Source organism: Sturnira hondurensis, unplaced genomic scaffold, assembly GCF_014824575.4.
Source record: "Sturnira hondurensis isolate 20B ecotype Veracruz unplaced genomic scaffold, ASM1482457v3 Scaffold0022374, whole genome shotgun sequence".
Taxonomy (NCBI): domain Eukaryota; kingdom Metazoa; phylum Chordata; class Mammalia; order Chiroptera; family Phyllostomidae; genus Sturnira; species Sturnira hondurensis.
Genome location: NW_028095005.1, coordinates 173,740 through 194,957, shown reverse-complemented (window position 1 = coordinate 194,957; position 21,218 = coordinate 173,740). Strand labels below are relative to the sequence as shown.

Sequence of the window (21,218 nt, the reverse complement as noted above, 5' to 3'; positions counted from 1 at the left end):
AAGCAAAAGAGGAAAAAGGACTCTTGGCCACGGACAACATGTGTGAACTGGGAGGGTGTGCATGGAGCAGGAAGATGGTGGAAGGGGGATAAATGGTAATGGAAAAAATACAATTTAAAAAAAGGAGGAAAAAGGTATTCCAGAACACTGTTTATATGTGTTATTGCTCCTCCTTCTCCCATATGAATAAGAGTAGGAAAAAACCTGAAAATATTGGGCAGCAAATTAAATGCCTTTTTTACGAGTCTACAAAATAGATATTACAGCAAGTGACCAAGTAGATCAGACATAAGCTTTTGCAAACTGCATTATTAATATCAATGGAAATTAGGAACTAATATGCATTTCTTGCATGAAAATATGTTACCTGAAAACAACTGAGTTTAGCTTTCTTCGAGGATGCAAAAATAAAAGTCTGAGTTAGACACAGTCACATCAGTGCACCATTTCTCCTATTGCTTTGACACTGACATTAGGCAGAAAGATGAGAGCAAACACAGCATCTAGAACAGTAGTGTTCTATTGTATTACAAGTGTTCAATATATTGCATAAACATCAATTTTTGAGGTTAAACCTTTTGTACAAATCAATAGAACTTAATGTCCTTGGTTATAGAGTATGTGTCAGGTGAGTTATTGTGTGGCCTTTGTGGGAAACCATAAATTATGCATTTATGCATTGGATTTACATTTGTTCTCAATATGTTGGCTATAAATAGTCTCTTCTAGAAATTTGGTGAGAAATCTGTAAAATGAGGAAGACAGACTAAATGTGATCAAAATCTTTCCATTGTCTGTAAGAAACCAGAGATGATAGCAATCATATTTTTTTTCCTTTTGTTTAGTACTCTCCTCATTAAAGCAATTAGTTTTTACTTTTTTTTCATGCAAAAACAGTGATCTGGCTCATACTTTTTAATTCAATGAGTATTTCTAAATAAACACCTAGATTTTAGAGGTTAGTTTTTTAAGAATTCTTTTTAAAAATTTTCTTTAAAGATCTTATATTTATTTTTAGAGAGAGGGGAAGGGAGGGAGGAAGGGAGGGAGAGAGTCATCGATGTGAGAGAGAAACATTGATCTATTGCTTCTTGTACATGCCCCAACCAGGGACTGAACCTACGACCTGGGCATGTGCCCTGACCAGGAGTCGAAACGGCTACTTTTTGCTTTGAGATGATGAAGCCCCACTGAGCTACACCAGTCAGGGCTTATAAGCATTCTTAAATACAGATTAGAAACACCTCAAACTACTTACAATTAGATATGTGACATGAGTTAAGATGCTTAAGGTAAGCCAATATAGGTCCCTTTTTGTCAGTAAAATAAATCAATTAAAACTGATTTCTTGGGCCCTGGCTGATGTAGCTCAGTGGACTGAGCGCGGGCCTGTGAACCAGGCGATCGCGGTTCGATTCCCAGTCAGGGCACATGCCTGGGTTGCCAGCCAGTTCCGGCAGGGGCCAGTTCCCAGCAGGGCATGCACAAGAAACAACCATACATTAATGTTTCTCTTCCTCTCTCCTTCCCTCCCCCTCTAAAGATAAATAAATAAAATATTTTTAAAAAAAACTGATTTCTTGGTTAGTCAGCACATACTCTTTGAGCAAACAAGATCACTTCAAATGGGCTTTTACATTTTGTTTACAGGGTCAATAAGTATGCACAGGATTTAAAGTGAGTTCTTACATAGTACATTTTATACACACACACACACATATATATATATATATATATATATATATATATATGTGTGTGTGACTATTGTCTTATGCTTTAAAATAATGATTAGTCCATCAAATTTTGGACTGTGAGTTATCTCAGAATTCTTCAGCCAAGTCCCAATAAAAATAAATGAAAAAGAAGCACAAATTTTGGCTTTCAGTATGGACTTCTTTTTAATTACCTCATGGGCAAGTTACCTTACACAAATGCTGTACAAAAAGGAGTATTGTGAAGGTATAAAATAACTAGTGTTTGTATAAAAGATAATATAAAATTAAGCTCTCAAGTCATTTCACTTAAGGAGAATCTGTTAGATGGGTGACTAGGACTCACAGGAGGTGTGGGTTGCAATATAGAATTGTCCACTTCCCTTTCAGGCACATAAACAGAGGCACAGCTGGGGATGGGCCAGGAGGGGGCAGAGCTTTCCCAGTTTAGTTTGTTCCAAACGGGTAACGTATAGCACATGACTCACATTTGCTTCCCCCTAATTCCCAAATGTTTCAACACATGACACAGTGGTGCCAACATATACATCAGATATGGCATCGTCACACCAATGATCATTACTTTGAGGAGTAGAAAAATATATTTATTAAATTAATTTGACCACGTATTTGGGCTTACAGAAATCCATCACTTGCCGATACTTCCTGAGCAAGTTATTTGCAGCAGGCAAAGAAGCTTCGGAGCTTTCAACAAAGCATTTAGCCCAGGAAAAAATATATATCTATTTTCTTCCTATATTTGTTTGTGCACAGTATACAAGTAGTATGTCAAAAATAAAACAAAAGTAAAAATGGTTCTAAGTATGCTAAAAATATGCCATTGTCCACAGCACATGTCCCAACATAAATATTATTAATAAAATAGGAATATAAATACCAACAGGCGTGCCACACAGCCCGGCTCATGCGTGTGGTGGCACCATTCAGACTTGTGGCAGCGCCAGGTCCCCTGAGGTCACCCTTTCATATTCCTTCCTGGATGTTTCACTTTTTCGATTTCTGGACCTAGAAATAAATATTGAGAAATAGAACGTTAGCACTGTATTTAACAGTAATAACAGCAGAGTATGTTCACAAAAGGAACAAGTACATGGACTCAAAAGGTGCACCCACGTAGTGTTTCCAGAATGACAAAGGAAATTTGGGCGGGACCAGGAGGAATAAGGAGGGAGGGAGGAGCAACAGTGCATGGTCAAGGAATGTTTGAAGGAGATGGTGAAATGCAATTAAAGGAGCCCTCAGAGGCTTGAACCTTATTATGAAAATTGTAAAATTCCAGGAGCACATGACCACATTTAAGCTACTTTGGTTCTTTTTCTTTCTTTCTTTCCTTCTCTCTCTCTCTCTTTCTCTCTCTATCTCCCCCTCCCTCCCACTCTCTCCCTTCTTTCTTTGTTTCCTTCTTTCCTACGTACCTACTAAGAACTGGTATTTTGAATATTGCACTATATTATTATATTCCATCCATCACATTGGCATAATGCTATCACCAATAAAAATTAAAATAACCACTATTTATTAGCCACTAGTGAGATGACTGATAATGGCTAAGTACTGTACATTCAGTATTTATTTTATCTTCACATTTACTGCTTTCATCTTCGTTTTACAGATGAAGAAAGTAGCGTTCAAGTAAGTTATATAACCTGGCCAAGATCTCCCAACTAGGATTCACAAACCTATCATGATTCTGAATCACGCATTCCTTCATTTACTCAAGCTATCTTCCTAATAGTTTGAGTTAATTTTCTACCCATTTTGTAATGAGGCCCATAGTCTGTGCTTTGTGGAATAATACAGTTAAAAAGCCTTTGTTCTGACTTGCTTCTGCCACTGGTCAACTCCACGAGCTGGGGCGTGATAGTTTACCACTCCAGATATCATCTTCCCCTTCTTCATAAAGGAGAGAACTGTAGTCAGACAACTTTTAGGTGGATTTCAGATTTAATCGCATTCAGTTCTGTGATCATAACCAATGAGGAAGGCATTGTTATATGATGGATACTTAAAATCAAATGGGCAAAAATAAATGTAATCTTTTAAAAGTAGTGCACTTTCGACCTTCGAAAGAAGTACACTGCTTTCAGGGAAAAAAATTCATTCAAACGTACACTGAACACTTTGTAACAACTCCGAAATAAGAAGGATTTCCTGGAGACATTTTAAGAGCAGCTGTTATTAACTAATGCACACTGTTCCCACATTCTGGTCCTGACCTGGACACCGTGGCATTGTGCCTGACCATCCGCAAGGATGAACAGTGTGCACGCGAGGATGGAGTACGATTGTTTCGGGAGACTGACATGGATCATTTTTTAAACATAAGCTTCTATAATTGTCTGGAAACTCGTTTCTATTAGTCTCCCTTAAAATTCAAGGTCCTAAGTGTCTGGGGTTATTTAATTTACAAGGCTGTGTTTTATAAAATACAAAAATTTGGGCCAATAAATTAAAGATAAGTGGTGAAGCATAACACTGGCATCATGGTGTACGGCTTACTTTCTCGTGTGTTATCGTAGTTAACACTCAGGGAGGTTCTGTAATTAATGCAGGATAAGGGTTTCTATCTGCATTTTATAAAGGCCCGAGACTCCCAAGTTTGGCTTGCATCAGGTCACATAAGTCCTAAGGAGCAGAGCTAAGAGTAGAATTCAAGGCCCAACGCGCCACTAAAACCCCTATATAAACATCACTGGTGCAGAGTCCACCTTATCCTTCTAAAAAGATACTTTGTCCATATTTTTAACCACTTTGAAAGTCTATACTGTATGAAAATAATTTATAAAAACAGAGTATGAGAACAACACTGACTTACCACTTCCAGAAGTAGTATATCGAACCGGCGATTAAGAGGAGAACGAAGATGCTAAGAATCACAGTCAGAGCCACGTATTCTTTGCTCAAAGGCTGTTGGACGGTTAAAAAGAAGTGCTCGCATCGGCTGCCGGTGTAGCCCGGTTCACACCTATAGGAAAACGCCAGAGAAAGGTCCATTACTTGTTTAAAAATGTGGTTATGACTTTTGTACGAACTGATCTCACGCTATAATGCAAGAAATCAGCGAGGTTTGCCAAAAGTTAAAAAGTGAACTCGAAGACTGACCTAGCACTAGGCCAACATGACTCAAAGGGGCTCCACACAGCTCTCATGCTGAACTGTGGTGTGGAAATGGTGGTCTGGTTCCGCTGCCGGTCTAGAATGGGGTTTCATGACTTTTTAGGGCTCAAAGCACTTTTTGTCTATATCAGTGGAATCAAGTCCTAAAACACTGGCTGATAAGTCCAGTGAGAAGATTAAAAAATGAGCTACTCTTGAGGCATGCATGAGAGGCAGGTATCTGATGCCCTCCCCAGTCTATATCCCAGAAGTATCTGTGCAATTTGATAACTACTATTTGCCCTGTAATTAAAAAATAAACTCAATAAAGTTTTTAATAGAAGATACAAATTGCATACTCAAAGTACCAATATTCTGCTCCCCATGTAAATATGAGTAACTTCAAAAATTAAAAAATAAAGAAATATACATTCAATAAACTTTTTTGTTTGTTGTGTGTGTGGGGGGGGATGTTACCTGCAGTGTTCTTGACTCATGTCCACCAGGTAGAAGCACTCTCCGTGCAAACAGTAGCTATTCATGTCGGAGCTACACTTCATTCTCGACATCTGAGCCACACGTGGGATGTTTCTTGTCTGATCTGTGAAGCAAATGGAAAGTTTAATACATTCTGTTGACTTCTTTGAAACATTAAACATCCTCTTATAATAGTAACCACTAATTTACTATAATGAAGCGGGTCAGGTCACTGAAGGAGAGGAGAGTTTTTAAGAGTAGAAAGTTATTCTAGTTATCACACTCCCTAAACAAGAAACAAACACCAGAGCCCAAAGGAAAGTGTCCAAGAGACTAACCCAGAGAAATGTGGGGATTTAATTCTCAAAGGACAACATTTAAAGATAGAGAAGGTAAATTTAGGACACATACACACACACAAAAAATCATTACCCTCCACAGTTATTCACTTAGCCAAAGTGTGTCTAAATTTTTTAATCTCAAAATAATTCAGAAATTCATTATTCTAAAAGTAATTGTAAACTGAATACATTAATCAATTAAAAAAGAGCTCAATTCTCTATTGGCTTTGAAGCTAGTAAGGCTGGTTTCTGTGTACTTTCCAGAGTTTTTGAGGGTACCATCGAAGAAGTCAAAGCTTCCCAACTTGTCTATCAATGAGACCTGAACAGAAACTAGATAAAACCTGAGTTACAGATGCCTTGGTTAGGCAACTACAACCAAGAAAATAGGAGCACTGTTAGAAATAGTGTTGCTGCTTACATGTAAAATTCACTTTGGAATATTTTAGTTACTAAAATGTGAAGAATGTTCATGAAACAATATTTTAAAATAGTATCTTGATTGTAACACTTTTGTTCAAAAAAGATCAACAACAAAAAAAAAAAAGGAGGGGAGGAGAAGAGGGCGGCAGACTAAACCTCCAGAGAGCCCAACGATGAAGGCAGACAAGGGAGAAGGTGAAGTTATTGCGCAAAACATCTTGGTTCCTCAGTATAAGTACTCCTTGTCTCCACAACTCAGGATAACCCTTGACTCAAATGCACGAGGACCCTTGCCTAAATATAAAGCAGAGCCACATTCAGAGTGCTCTAGTGTCCTTGAGGAAAAAAGATGGTGCACCATTCACCTTTGTAGCTCTATGCTTAAACACCATGTTTGGCACGTAGCTCATACTCCATAAATGTTTCTGTATAAACGGTGTGACTAAAAAGATAGGATATCACTTGTTCCTGTTACAAAAAACAACAAAAATATATTGATTATCTACTGTGTACAAAGTTTAACTTGCCCTATTTGGCCTGGGATCCAGCCTCTAACAGTGTTTCACAGCTAAGCTCTGGAGAATGACCATTGGGAATCTGATTTTCTCGTTCCCTATCTCCTTAAGATCAAATTTCTCCATATAACTAGAGGAACTACCCCCAATTAGTTCTTTACATAAGTTTTCCAGATTGCTAGTTCATAAGGGGGTTAAACATTCTTTTGTTAATCCAGTAGCTGTCATATATGTATAGTCTTTGAGTGTTTACATTTCTGTTCAAAACGTGTAATCCTTTGAAGTGCTGTTGACAAAGCTGGGCTTACCTGAAGCTGTGCAGTTGTCTCCAGATTCTCCTGGGGCACATGAAGGGACCACAGTTGTACTGAGCAGCACTTGTAGAAGATGAAAACCTGTTGAGGAAAGAATTGAATATGTAATTAATGCTTCAAGGAAAGAAAACTTGGTTGGATTTCCACAAAGTTGCAGTATTTAGAGTTGTTGAAATTAATTCAAGAATTGATCCATCAAAACTATAAAAGAAAATAATTCATAGAAACAGGCATATAATAGAAAATGCACCCCAGGTCTTATATCCAAGGGTAAAAGTCTTGACACTATATTTACAGTTAGTTATAGATTTAACCTGCTTTAAATGTCTCATGGGAACATTTCAAAGGCCTGGTTTTGAAGTCTGATACCCTAAGAAGCATATAAGTTGGAAAATTGTATGCTCTCCATTGTTTTACTCCAGGTCAAGCCCAAAGCAATCCTCTAAGGTAGAACCTATCACACAAAAAAGCTTCGAATAAGAATTAGGTTCTACTTATGGTACCAACTGTACAAGCTCTCCACCTAAGATATATTTCTTGTTGATTTAAGTGTCTAAATTACTCTTTGCATTGTAAAAGGTAACCTAAGCAAAGTCAGAGCACATCTAATGTGGGAATGAGCACACATGCTAGATGAACCACACCAAGCCCTAGAATACAGTTCCCATCAGCCCGGGAAGCAGTTGAACATCACGCGTCTCCAGTGAAAAGATAAATATTGGGAAATAGGCACCAGAATGACTCAAGTAGTTTCTGAATTGCGTAGAAAGCATAAGAAGGATGATTTTAATTGCACAGATATTTATTAGAGAGTTTAGTCTCATCTGTTCAAGAATGATTTATTTGTACTTCAACCACTCTTTCTAGTCTGTATGAGCAAATCTTATATATAAATATAAATGGTGGTAACATTGGCAGCAGTTAACATTTCTTTAACATGCACTATATGCAAACATCATTCTACCCTCCTTATTTATATTTTCTCATTTAAACATTTTATTGACTCTTTGATGAAGGTACTAGTGCTGCTATTAGACATATGAGAAAAGGGAAACATAAAGAGTTTAAGTTACTTTCCTGAAGGTACACAGTATTGTTCTTAATGGATCACGTTACAGAATTTGGAAGCAGACAACAATACTAGAGTATCATAGACAACACATGGAAGGAACAAGTAGAAATGTAATTGAAGTGATCAGTTAACCCCAAAGGGAGGCAACAAAGTACGGTGAAAAGGCAATCCTGGGAGAAAACTTGAGCTATGTGATTTATTTCCCTCCCTTAGAGTTTTTGAGAGAATTAAATGAAGTGATGTTTTTCTGAAATGTGTTCCATACCAGAAATTCCCATAAGTGTTCCCTGGTCCTCATCATCTCGCCTCTAGTGTCAGCAGCAAGTATGTGTAGTGCCCTCTACTGGTCTGTAACAAGATTGTAATATCTGTAATTGGGTATTTTAAACAATGATTTAACCCACGTAATAAAGGATTTTATTTTTTTTCTCAGAGAAGGCATGCATCTGTTAAAGAAATTGCATTCTTTTCATCAGCATCATAGTTGTAATTTTATGTTTTAAGCTTGATACTCATAACAATCCTGTGAAGTAGTTACCATCCTCAAACAACCTCTGTGCACTTAACTTAAATGTCTCGTCTAAGACCAATCATCCAGTGACCATCGAAGATGAGAGTTAGAAATGTATCTTTTGACACTATCCCATAATCTCTCAATGATTTGAAAATACTTTTTGAAAAGTTTAAAACTATCTCCTCCCCCTTCTGCGTTTCTACAATATAAATGCTGCTTCAATTACTCTTATAGGAAAAAACATCATCTTTGCTAAATAAGAAACATGACCAAAATTTGAATTTCATTGTCAGCCAAACAGTGATGAAAAAAGATGACTTTGTCCACAGAGTTTTTCACGGAGAATGCGCTGTAATCTCATCCAAATCAATTTTGTACCACTTCTGGGTATAATTTTGCTATGCACTTTAACGGCTAGAGAATTAAACCCTTTAACTTACACAGACTGGAGCTCTAGATTTGTGTTTCTACATCCTTGACCCTCCTATTGCCCCTGCTTCTGCAGCTGAGGACTTCTTTGGAGGCAACACCACCGGTTGTCTCACCAAGAAGGGCCAGCCCCATCCATTGTGCAAATGCACATTCGGAGCACATTTCTTTATCCTGGGCAGGAATCAGAAACTAGCCTCTCCTGTTTGGAATCGCTTCCATCTGCAATCTGGGACTATTCTAGAATCCAGCTAATCGTTTGGGGGTGTTGCTTCTCAGTGTGTTGTTTTGTTTCGCTTTAAGGATTCTAGTAGTTTGTTGGTTTTTCCATTGTTGGAAACTTTGTCCCAGTTGGTCAGGCCACAGGTGAAATATTTGTCTTTGTGAATTAAAGAATGTTCAGTGCAGGGTGTGCCTTCACGAAAACTGGGCTCTCCTCACCTGTGACACTCCCTTGGACATAGTCCATCGCTCAGGATGGTTTCTGTGAGACTCACTGCATTAATCCAACATCCGGGTATTTTACAGATGAAATTGTAAATAATTTTAAATGGTACCCTCAAAAGAAAGTGTTTAGACTGCAGTTCCATCCTGGATGTATGTAGCCAATAAGATAGCAAAGTTGGTTCTAAATCATGGGTTCATCTACATAGCTCTCCTTTAAAACAGTGATTCTCAAGCTTCCCTCCACCTCACCTCTGCCCCAGGCCCTTGCAAATTGGGGTAGAGGAGTAAGTGGGAGTGATCAAAAGATGGAAAAACTCGACCAGAGAAAATTCTGATATCTACGACCCTGTCACTTTTAAGAATCACTCACTACTTGTTATTTTAAAGTCATAGAGGGAAGGAATAGATGCTAAAGTCATAGTCATATACATATTTTTTAATCTTTTGGTTTTTTATGACATTGATGATCTCTCTGAGACTCAACTATAAGTATTATACTTGAGTTTTGGTCCTTGACCCTGGGTCCCGCTAAGAAAGTAATTGACTATGATACTGAAATTTTTGGATAATGCTGGTGTTTCAGAAAACAGATCTACAGGAAAGTTTATATTGGTAAATAATACATGAGGAATTCTGCACATGGTGATATAGGGTAAATGATTTATAAACTCAAAATTGGCAGTTGAAACTTCTACTTCAATGCTTCTATGAAAATCAAAATCCCCTTAAGCCATTTTTTTTGTCCAGTTTCCAAGTGGGTTTTAGGATTCTGAAGCTCACCTACTCTTCTCTCTACCGTCATCTTTCAGAGATTGTGCTATAGTGAAATCTCCAAGGTGCCAGCAGGAAGTGGTGCCAGTGACTCACAGGATACAAACCACCTCTAACCTGTGAGTCACGGCCAGGCCTACACCCTTACACAATACTGGGGATCGCACACATGAGGCAGGTTGAGTGCTGTCACCTGAATGGGGGGGTGCACTCAATGCTGTGAGCCCCGGGGGCACCAAGACGGCTTATGCAACAGCAGGAGGAATTTCTCATGTCAGAAATATCCTTCTATTGCACCTGGTTTCTTTGGACCTTGCTTTTTGAGGGGCACATGGAGGGGCTCATCTACAAGGAGGCAGGGACTTGCTCTCTGGCCCACAAAGTCAAGTCAGCAAAATCAATGGCAATTTTCAGGGATAAAAATGGTTCTCCTGAAAAACAATCCAGCATGTAAAAGTGACCCAAAGTAAAATGACGTAGGTTACAGAATGAAAAGAATGAAAATGATTTTCCTAATTTTACCTTTTATAATGTGTAGAACTGAACAGCAAACTCATTATAAATCATAGTATCGGCAGCAAAATCACTTTGGTCACACTTTCGCTGTGGTCACCTACGCATCTACTCATGGACTGTTAGTTTTCCTGCCTCTTTCACAGCAGTCTGTCATTTTGGCATTTGCCTCTAACACAGTAAGTAGGCAGGTTAGATCTTGTACGCTTTGAAGAGTGAGCATGCCTTCACGGTTTCCAGACGCCTTTCATTTAGATTACATTCCACTAGTAGACCTGGTCTCACTGCGCCTTGGTTAAAACAACTAAAATCTGTATTACATTACATAATGCACAAAACTACTCTCAACACTTTCTGGTAACATCCTACATTTCATATATTTGGAAATAATCCTGCCTTTGTTAGTAGCAATCATTCTCTTCTTACAGTTTTTCAATGTTAACCTTTTAACTAAGCTATTAAAAAACAAAATGTAAAAACCAATGATAACTGTTTGAGATAAAACAGGATGCAACCAGAGGGTGATGTCATAATGGTTACAAATAAGTATTTCTTTTAATTTTGACATTAAAAGACAGCCATAGGATCCTCATTATCAAGGGACAAGAAGAGATTTAATAGACTATGGCTTTCAATTCATAGCATTATACTCTTCAGTTTTGCTAGTAATTTTTAAATCATACTTCAAAGTGCTCGTATTTTAGTAACCATACGAGACTATTCTTCAAGCCATTCATATTAAGAGTCAATATGCTGAAATATGAGGGTAAAACTTATTTTATCCTAAAATGAACTTCAAGACATAGCTTGTTCATAATGGAAATATTCTCATAATGTGGGAGAGTGCATATCAACTCGTGTAGAGGTTACACTTTTATTAATCTGAGTATTTAGAATGTGGTAACTAAAGAGCTCCTAACATGGGACTTGCACTTCCTAAAAGCCAAAGATTCATTTCTAGAGTATTATTTCAAATGTCTTTCTGGGGAAATATTTTGTTCTTCAACATAATGTTGTATGGGAGGGTCTTTTATAACCCTTTACTCCCTTCATTCTTGCTTCTCATACCTATCCCTATAGACCAATCCAGAAACTTCAATGACTCCTACATTACTATTTCCAAAGATACATCTCCCAAAGGAGCAGCAGTTTGAATGGTGAGTGTTTGCCATTTGCCTTCTTTTCATTATGGTCATATTATGGCCTGCAGCCTTGAATATGTAATGATATTTTAAGAAAAATATTGACTATCATCCCATGCATTGTTTATAAAGGCCTGTTGCTAAAAATGAATTTGCAAAAGAACAGAGTTTTAATCAGTGAGCAACAGAAAAAGGGGCAGGGGGGGAATGAGTACATAAAGGTAATTTGAAAAGTCTAAAAGCTAATTACTCTTCATTCAGCAAATCCGCATAATGCACCTAGCACATTTGAAACTGCTAAAAATGTATTTTGTGAAATATATTTTTGGTTAAATTGGTGACCTCAGCTTCAGTGAGAGGCACTATGCCTCTGTAGCATAATGCTCGAGAAGAACTGAGTTACACCCAATGAATAAAAGAGGAGAGCAGCTTAGACTATACTTATTTTTAATAACTACACATCTCAAATTATGTCTGCTCAATAGATATCTGTTGAGGTTTTTCTGTATGCAAGATATTGAACAAGATGCTAAAGGAAAACTGACATGAACAATATAGCTCCTGTCCTAAGTGGATTTAATGGGACTAGATACCCAGGGATAGAAAGGAAAGAGAAAATTCATAGCCGATGCCAAGTTTCTGGGTAGAAAACGCAAAGGAGGGCGGTGGCCCTAAAAGAGTAGGAAACAGGCAGATCAGCAGGTTTGTGGTGGTGCCTGCTGCTGGCAGACGTGAAAGGAAAACATAACGAGTGAAGGAATGGAAGTGTAGTTCCTATAGCATCCATTTACATTGTATTTATTATACTGTATTATTATGTTACACTATATTAAAGAATCGAGTTGGTGGAGTTTATTTGAAAGTCATATGAGAAAATACAACCTTTAAAGATATAGGAGCCACTCAAATGTTTCAAGGGAAATAGGATGGAATGGGGAAATAATAGAACATTGGGAAACAGGTGGTAAGGAGTGAGCAATGGCCAGGAAAACTGGGGGGAAAAAGAAGTTCGGTGTCGTGGAAGGAGAGAAATCAGAACTATAAAAGGAGGCATGGGGTAGTCAGCAAGGCAATGATAAAAGAAGAAAGTATGAGTGACTCCATCACGAACAAGATTCATCACTATTCAGGGAAAATGGTGCTACAATCAGCCATAAAAATTGCTAAGTTGATTTTTTAGCACTAGAATCGGTTTTTTTACTTTCATCCAGCTTACCATCAGCGTTAATTGTCTTGGTAACTTAAGCATTGATCATTTAAACTGTGAATTATGAGTGCCAGTGTGTTATAGCAATGGAACACCCACTGGACTAGAGGTTCTCAACCCAGAGCTTGTCAACCTGGGATGTTTGGCAATGCCTGGGGACATTTTTTTTTTTTGGTTGTCATAACCAGAGGGGGCAGGGTGATAGTGACATCTAGTGGGTAGAAGTCAGGGTTTGCTGCTGAAGATCCAGCAATTCCCGTCGGAAGGCCCACAACAAAGGGTTATCCAGTTCAAAACGCAGATACACCCAAGGCTGAAAAACCTGCATGACACCCATGAGCTAAGGAGTCCAGTTGTAGCTCATACTAATTTTATTTTCCTGCAGCTGAGTTTTCTTATCTCTGGAAACAGAGATCTAGGAATGGAAAGTGGAGTTTAGATTAGATTATTCTAAGGTTCCTTCCATTTCTAAAACAATACTTTTCCTTCTTTTACTGATTATCCATCATTTCATCATATCACTGCTCAATCTCTCTCTCTCTCTTTCTCTCACCCACAGTTTATGTAATTTAAAATATCCTTAAATTTTGTTCAGCAGACCATTAATGAATACAGACTAGACTAAGAGATAGAAATGGGGAAAAGAGGGAGGAATAATCATTAGGTTTTTATCAGAAACAACAAAATTGAATTCTCAAAAGCTATTGCTTTAAGTCTCAAAATATTTAGCTCCTCAAGCAGATTTTCAAAGAACAGCTGGATTAAGTCAAAACATAGTGGTGAGAATTCTAAAATTATCAATCTAATCATTCATCCAACTGACACTAAGTATTTCATATTAGCCTACCACAATGTAAATGAAGAAAAAGTGCTGCACGCCCAAGAAGAGGCAGGGCCAGACACACACACAGTGTAACTGAGAAGTGAGAACCACAGAAACAGGAGAGGTGCAAGAACAGTGGGGAGGGGAGGCTGCACCTTTCCCGTTTTATTTTATTTTTTGCCAGGGGAGAACGAGAACATAGTCCCCCACCAGCACAAATTATGCAGTTGAGTTTCTCGTGCTTGGAGAAATTGCAGGGGTCAGCACATGGAGAGGGCAGCGGGTATGCCTCACGCTGGGAAACCACTTCCGTAGCAACGCCGGGGCAGGTAAGTATGCACACTGATTTTCGAGTGGTGGGAGAAGAAAGGTGGAGGGGCTTATCAGAGAACAGTCTTAAAGGATGAGTAGAACTTTCACCAGAAGTGAAGAGTGAGTTGGGGGCGCCCACAGCAGAGGGTCAGCGCCTTCAAACATAAAGCCTTACACGTGGGATGACACTTCTTTTTAAGTCTGTTTCTTCGTTTGCAACATGGGAATACTAATACCTTTCCGGGTTAAAAGGGAATTATGGTAAGGATCAAACGAAGTATTCTGGAAGAAAGCACCTGATGATGAGGATGATGCCTCTAATTTTAAAAGTGATTTTATTATTTTCTAATGTCATCCCACTTATTAAATCCATGTACAATAATCTGATAACACAGGTATTATGACCTATTTACAGATGAGAAAACTGAGGTTCACAAAGGAAAAAGTTTTCCTGAAAATATCAGATAAAAGAACTGGGTTGTGAAACCTATATTCTACACACTGTCTATGTCTCTTGATTCAAAACTATAAAGTTTGGCATATATAAATATGTGTATATGTACATATACACACACATATATGCATATATAAGAGAGTGAGGCTTTTCCTTTACATGGAAGATTTTCAAGAGGATTTGTATTTAACTCACTTTCATGCCTCAAATTTAAAACTTAGCATTTTTGTCCTAAGAAATTAAGGGTTAACATTTTTTCTGGACAACTGTCAAATCATTGTGTATATCACAGATAGTTAATTAAATCATTACTTTAGCCTAGAATGTCACTGAACCTTTATTTGCCCTGTAACTAGACACACAATCTTCCCTAATGCTCTGCCAGAGGACTCTGAGTCTGTCACGTTACTTCATTTTTTCAAAGCTTCCAGAATCACCATACCAAGGTGATGGCTGTCAGGGATCTCTCCTATCTTAGCTTTGGAGAGTCTTCCCATTGTCTTCTGAAGGAATGTTCCCAGCATATTAATTAGATGGTTTGCATAGGTCATCTAATTCAGAATAAAGACCTATAGACGAGGAAACCACACCTTAATTTATAGTCTCTTTGAACACAATTTCTTACATGGCATTTGCATCTTTTGGGTGATAATTAACCAGGAAATGGGAAATTCTGGTACAGAAGACATTTACTCTCGCCATTTACCCAAATTTCTTCACTAAGCCTTAGTTCCTGCATTTGTCAAACCGGGCTGATCCCACTGATCTCATGTGGCTATTTTAAGAAGCAAATGATACGCTATGTGTGAAGCACCTAACACACAACAGGATTGGCTCACATCAGGCATTTGGTAACTGTTACTTCCCTTCCCAGCTCCTGGATTTGCCCCCCAGTGCAGAGAACCACACACCTCAATTACCAAAGTTGTTCATATGGCAAGATGATGCGGAAGGCAGCTCGGACACCCAGGTCCAAACCACAAAGGAGAGGCCTGTCGTCATGTTTGCTGCCTATGATGTGTGTCATCTCAGGTAAGCTAAGATTCAGGCAGCTCATAGACTTTCAGGTAGACAGAAAAGATCTAAGGAAAGTCAATCTCTCACTGAGATCTGTGCTTCTCATGTTTTCGAGGAAAATTGTTTATATTCTTCTCAATTGTCTGTCACTGTACAATGAAATAAGGATAAATTGTCTTGGAGATAGCACTCAGGAACATGCTCCCAAGACCATTTGGGTATCAGTGAAAATGTTTGATTTTAGGTAAAGAGTCCCCAAGCACTAACTGCTGAACTCAGGGTAAAAAATTCTCCTCTTTGCTCTGGTACAGACACAAGATTAGAAATGACAATTCAACTCTAAAATTGTTGACTTTTTAGAAATGTGTTATCTAGTTTGGGGAACTATAACTTTTACTTATGTTCAGTGAACTGAAAAGTGCTGGCACACTCAGGTGTGAATTTTCCTAGCTTCGCCCTGCTTTCCTATGGGAACTTGGGTCATGGTTTCCCTATATATAGTAAGAACATCAATATCGAATACTTAATAAAATTTAAAAATAACCAAATGATTGTATGAGTGAGTATCAATTTAAATCTGTATGTGTTGGAGACAGAAGATGGAACTGAAGATGTCTTTTTCACAGTCATAAAGACAAATTCCACAAAAAGGCAATAATAAACTGTTTGCTGAAATCTAAAATAAATGAGAATAGTCATTTGGGAAAAGCATTTCTAGGTAATCATTTTGAGGGTGGAGGGAGAGACAATTTCAGAAATAAGTGATGGCTTCATCTTTTTTCCATGTGCTTTGGAATAAAACTAACTTGCCTGGACTATAGAGATATGCCATAGAACTTCAAACAGGAACTTTCCTAGTGGCAGAGAAATATCTAAACACACTGGGAAAACAGAAACTGACCTAGCTCATTTGGAAATGGGCTTGGCAGCTGATGAAATAGGCGAACTGTAATTAAGTAATGCAATAAAGGAGTTAAGCACTTTCATAATAACAAAACACGCAGGACATACACTAGGTGGGTAGTAACCAGGATATCCATAGGCCCTTGCTGCCTGAAATTGGAATATTCAAAGAACGTCCCCAAACAGACACTCACATTGTTGGGATGCAACCATACAGGGGCTGTGGTCCCTGGAGTGCTAAGCCATTCTGACCCCTAGCTTAATTTCTAACTGCAAGGAGACTGCCACTTTTCCAAATTTGTTCTTCTCACAGAGACTTCAAAACAAAGATCACAAAGCCACATTATTTACTGAGAATCTTCCACCAAGTCCTTAGCACAGTTTTGATAGAAACTAGAGATCCAATTTCCACTTACCTTCCTGAACTTGAACGAGTTCCACTGTGCATACCATGCATTTTATTAGGTCTCACAAGCCCTGAGATAAGGCGTGTCAAAATAATAATTTAACTGTCACATCCTGCACAGGTAGGGAGGTAGTTGGGGAATTCGCCTCATTGCAAGTCCAGCAAGAAGGTGAGACTGGCAGGTTTTATTTCTGCACTAAATTTTCATATACAGCTCCAAATTCCTTTTGAAGTTTAAAGGATTAAGGAGAAGATATATATGTATTTAAAATCCAGAAGGTTACATAAGGATTCTTTTCTTTCTTTCCTTTTTCTTTTCTGTCTACTAACACTAAATATTCTCAAATAGGACGATGATAGGCATTAAAGCGCACTCAGCGTTCACAGGTTGTGGAATGTGCGCCCATGCAAAGCGGCTGACCAGCCGTCCGCCGTGGGGACTCAGGGACAAGGGCAAAGCGGCAGGCACTAGGGTGGACCGGCAGCAAGTACCCGTTCCAGGCACGGCAGGAACTGCGTTTTAATTCCGTGGGGTCTGGAGCTCCCACAAACCTGACACCGGTGCACAGCAGCGCCCCCGGCAGCTTAGCCAGGCTTGACCGGAACACCGAGGGCAGGAGCAGAGGAAACGCCTCCTTTTCCAAGGGTCTGCTGGGCGCGAGTCCAGTCTCTGCTCACGCCTCCCACCCAGCCCTTCCCCCCAACAGAGACAACACGACTGGAGTGCCCACAGTGCGTCCTGGTCTTTGGATTTGGGAACAGCAAATTTACAAAAGCAAAAACCAAAATCTTTATGACTATTTTTATTTTGCTTAATTCGGAGCCCTGCATATTCATGCATGACAAATAGACCCACAGATAGTTAATTTATCGATGAAAAGCAGTTTTAACACCAGTTCCCCTCCCATTCCAACCCTGGCAGGTGGGAAAGAAGGACTCGAACACCAAGACATCATGGTGGTTGGTAACGAGGACACTTCGGCAGGTGGAAACCCCCCAGTCGTCAAACAACAAATGGAGCTCAGCCGCAGAGACCCTCCCGGGCTTACCCAGGCCGAGCTGCAGCAGCGCTGGGACGCCGAGCAACTCCATCCTGCTCCCCGCGGCGGCGGCGGTGCGACTTGGAGGAGCCCCCGGCGCAGAGGGGAGCGCACCTGCCCCGAGGGAGTGGCTGGGGTGCGGTGGAGAGACTGGAGGGCCACTGGTCAGCCGCGTCCCTCCGACACAGGCGGGTCAGGCAGTGGAGCTCAGACGCTCCGAAGTGTGACCTTTATAAGTCTTGGGAGGAGTCTCGCGCCTGAGGACTTACTAGCGGGGCGAGGTGCGGAGTGTCCAGAGTTTCACAATCCTCCCCTGGGGTGGAGTGGCCCGAGCACTGTCCGGACGTCATCCTACGCATCTGAACACCTGAGAGAGTGGTTGAGGAATGAAAAAAGGACCTTCTGGCGCTCCGGGGCTACTCCCCAAACTTTTCCATCTTCCCCTCTGACTCCTGCGGATGGAGGTGGGGAGCGTGGACCAGATGGATTGGGATGCTTTGTGGGGTTATCTGCCAGAATTGCTGGGGGTGGTTTTGGTTGCCTGCGGGTGACAGGCCTAATTTGAATGAAAGTCAGTCTTAGTGCCAGGGCTGTTGTTCCCAATAGGAGCGTTTGGAGGTACATGTGTGTAAGATTTAGGGACATTTTTGAAGTTTTGGGGGTTCAGACGCTCTCCCTGAATTTATACCGGCCACAACCCGCGAGTGCCTTTCATGTCTACACCTTCCTTCTCAGAACCTCTGCTTCTGCGTGGTGCTACTGTATTTATGGCTTCCAAGTCTAGTAATCATGAAAAAAGTCCTAAGTTATTTTTTGTTCTGTCCTATTTGCCATTCGTCAGACTGCTGCATTTGATTTCACTTCCCCAAATTCTGCCTTAATCCTGCCACTTCCTTGTACAAAATCTTTCGGTGACTTCCCATTGTCTTTTGGACAAGACCTTCCACAAACCTGAGCCCAGCCTTTTCAACCTCAGCTCCCACTAGTTCCCCAAATCGCCTCACCCCAGCCCGGCTGGAACACTCGTTAGGCCTCTACTTATTCCCACTTCCTTCCGGTGCTGATGGAGGCACAGTTTGGGGGAATGACTACCTCTAACGGAGCTAGTCAAATCCTGCTCACGTTCACAGTTCTCTTCAAGGGCCTGGATCTCTTGTCCCTACAGATCATCTTTGCATTCTTAGTGCATACAGCCTGAATTTTTTATCTTCCACCTAGGCTCACACGGTTCTAGATCCGGTACTTCACACCTGACGAAACTACTTTGTATCATTTAACTGTTCTTGTTTGTAAGTTGTAAATTCAAATCTGTAGAATACATAAATTACCTTACTTTTTATTATATTCCCCTGTAGGGCCTAAGAACAGTGAGTTAGTCCTGAAAACACATTTGAATAGAAAATGAAATCTGATGAATGCTGATAACTATTGTTTTCTTCATATTATTCCTTTTTTTTGGTCTCATTCTTTCTCACCCCGAGTGGTGCCCTTAAAATAGCCACAACTTCTGTGCTGGAAACAAATGCTTATGTAATCTTTCTTTCGGTCAGTGGTTAAGATCATGGGCTCTGGGTTTAGTCTGTCTGCTTGTGAAAACTTGGACAAGTAATGTAATCCATCTCAGTTTCCTCATATGTAACATAGGATGGTAATAATAACACCTAACATAAAGGAAAATAATGAAAGTGCTTACCACAATGCCCAGCACAGGATGAGTGCTCACTGAAATGATCTGTTATTATGCATAAACACTAATGCTGGTACTTGGTAGGATCGTGGTACTTGGTGGGTGGTTAATATTCCTGAATCAGTGTGTGGTAGGAAGGAGATAGGCTTAGGGGCTCCTGTATCTATCTAGCTTCTCAGTCCATCAAGAAATCAGGCCGAAAGCGACTTCTTACTTAACTACTCTTTCACAAAGTCAAAACAAAACAACAACAAAATGGAACCCAGAAAGGTAATTTTGAGAATGGCTTTACAGTTTTACTGAGCACCGATAAGGATCACAATCTGGTCAATTAGAATTAGGAACAGGGCCTGCTGGCTATGTAATGGCTTTTGTTTTACAAAGTAGGTTTGGGAAAGAAATAGCTCAAATGTTTAAAAAATTAAGGCAGAATTTGAAAGAATGGGGTGTCAACTGGGAGCACATCCTTACTCTGCACAGTGATTAGATACTTGCAAGGACTGACAGGAAATATTTTTTAGTCCTAATTAATGTCTCATTTCCTCAAAATGGCACTGTGCTTTGTGCTAAAAAAAAAAAAAGGAGGGGGCGGGGCCACAGGAGAATGGAGCCGCTCTGCAATAGTCTGATCTAAGGTATGGACACGTGGGGATGACTTTTCTACTCCGTAGCTGATGTTTAAAGCATGAGATACCATCACTGTGAAAAAAATGCTGTGCTTATCCCCAAATTTTCCACAGCAATGTGCCTTCACATGGTGTGAAGAAATCTTGTCTTTATTGGTTCTATGTTTACTCAATTCTATGGGCATTAGTTTTTGAGAATGACTCTATCATGACGCATCAGAGAAGATTTGCCGCTGCCCCCGCATGTCGTCATGGTCTTTTTTTTTTAATAACTGGGGACAATTTTCATTAATTATTCATTTAAATATAAATACATAGTGTAAAGTATAATCATAATTTCTCTTAAAGGCACAAACATATTTGAAGATAGAACAATTTGGGAAGAAAATAATCAAGTCATATGGAATTTTCATACCAGAAAATGACTTAAACACATCAGCCAGATCAACAATTCCCAGTCTGAGAGGTACCAAAATATTTTCAAGGGTTTAGTAAATCTAAATAATATCTATATTATGTTTCTGCATTGTCTCCATTGTGATTATTAAAATGTATTCATTTTACATTACACCAAATTCAAGGTGGCTTGGTCATCTGTGTTTTTAATTGATGCATAAGAAACATATAACCATATCAGGCAGGGAAATGTTGCACAAAGAGCCTTTTTACATTACAAGGGCATCCTCTGAGGAGAAGGGAGGAAATCCTGGGCTGCAGCATCCACACACGGGGGCCCTAAACGGGGACCGGCCCTACAGACTTCTGCCAGATCAAGTCCGGGCCACACCTAAAAAGGTAGTATCTAGCCTCAGGCAGGGACCTATAAACTTCCTAACTCTTTTTCCATTTCTTGGTGGTTGGTCCTCCCTCCCTCCAGTTGGTGCACTTTGAGACAGCAACCGGCACTTGTTCATTTTGAAATCACTACTTTTTAAACTGAAAACACAGGATACCTA

At 39.7% G+C, this 21,218-nt stretch overlaps 1 protein-coding gene and 1 non-coding gene across 2 annotated transcripts; both read right to left on the bottom strand.

Annotated features, from left to right (window-relative positions):
• Positions 1 to 1,910: 1,910 nt before the first annotated feature.
• On the bottom strand, positions 1,911 to 18,163 carry EREG (epiregulin). Its single transcript, XM_037035512.1, has 5 exons — positions 17,959 to 18,163; positions 6,894 to 6,980; positions 5,307 to 5,430; positions 4,549 to 4,698; positions 1,911 to 2,738 (listed from the first exon to the last, which is right to left on the bottom strand). The coding sequence occupies exons 1-5, from the start codon at positions 17,999 to 18,001 to the stop codon at positions 2,657 to 2,659; spliced, it is 486 nt and encodes a 161-aa protein (XP_036891407.1). The 5' UTR covers positions 18,002 to 18,163; the 3' UTR covers positions 1,911 to 2,656.
• LOC118979463 (U1 spliceosomal RNA) lies at positions 13,999 to 14,154 on the bottom strand. Its single transcript, XR_005064920.1, has one exon. It is a non-coding gene; the product is annotated as a U1 spliceosomal RNA (small nuclear RNA).
• Positions 18,164 to 21,218: the final 3,055 nt, after the last annotated feature.

What these genes read in the sequence shown, in the direction of transcription:
- EREG (XM_037035512.1), bottom strand. Translation starts at nt 18,001, where the DNA reads ATGGAGTTGCTCGGCGTCCCAGCGCTGCTGCAGCTCGGCCTGG. An exon ending in ATGAGTCAAGAACACTGCAG is followed by an intron (nt 4,699 to 5,306) that starts GTAACATCCCCC and finishes GTTTTCCTATAG; the next exon opens with GTGTGAACCGGGCTACACCG. An exon ending in ATATACTACTTCTGGAAGTG is followed by an intron (nt 2,739 to 4,548) that starts GTAAGTCAGTGT and finishes ATTTATTTCTAG; the next exon opens with GTCCAGAAATCGAAAAAGTG.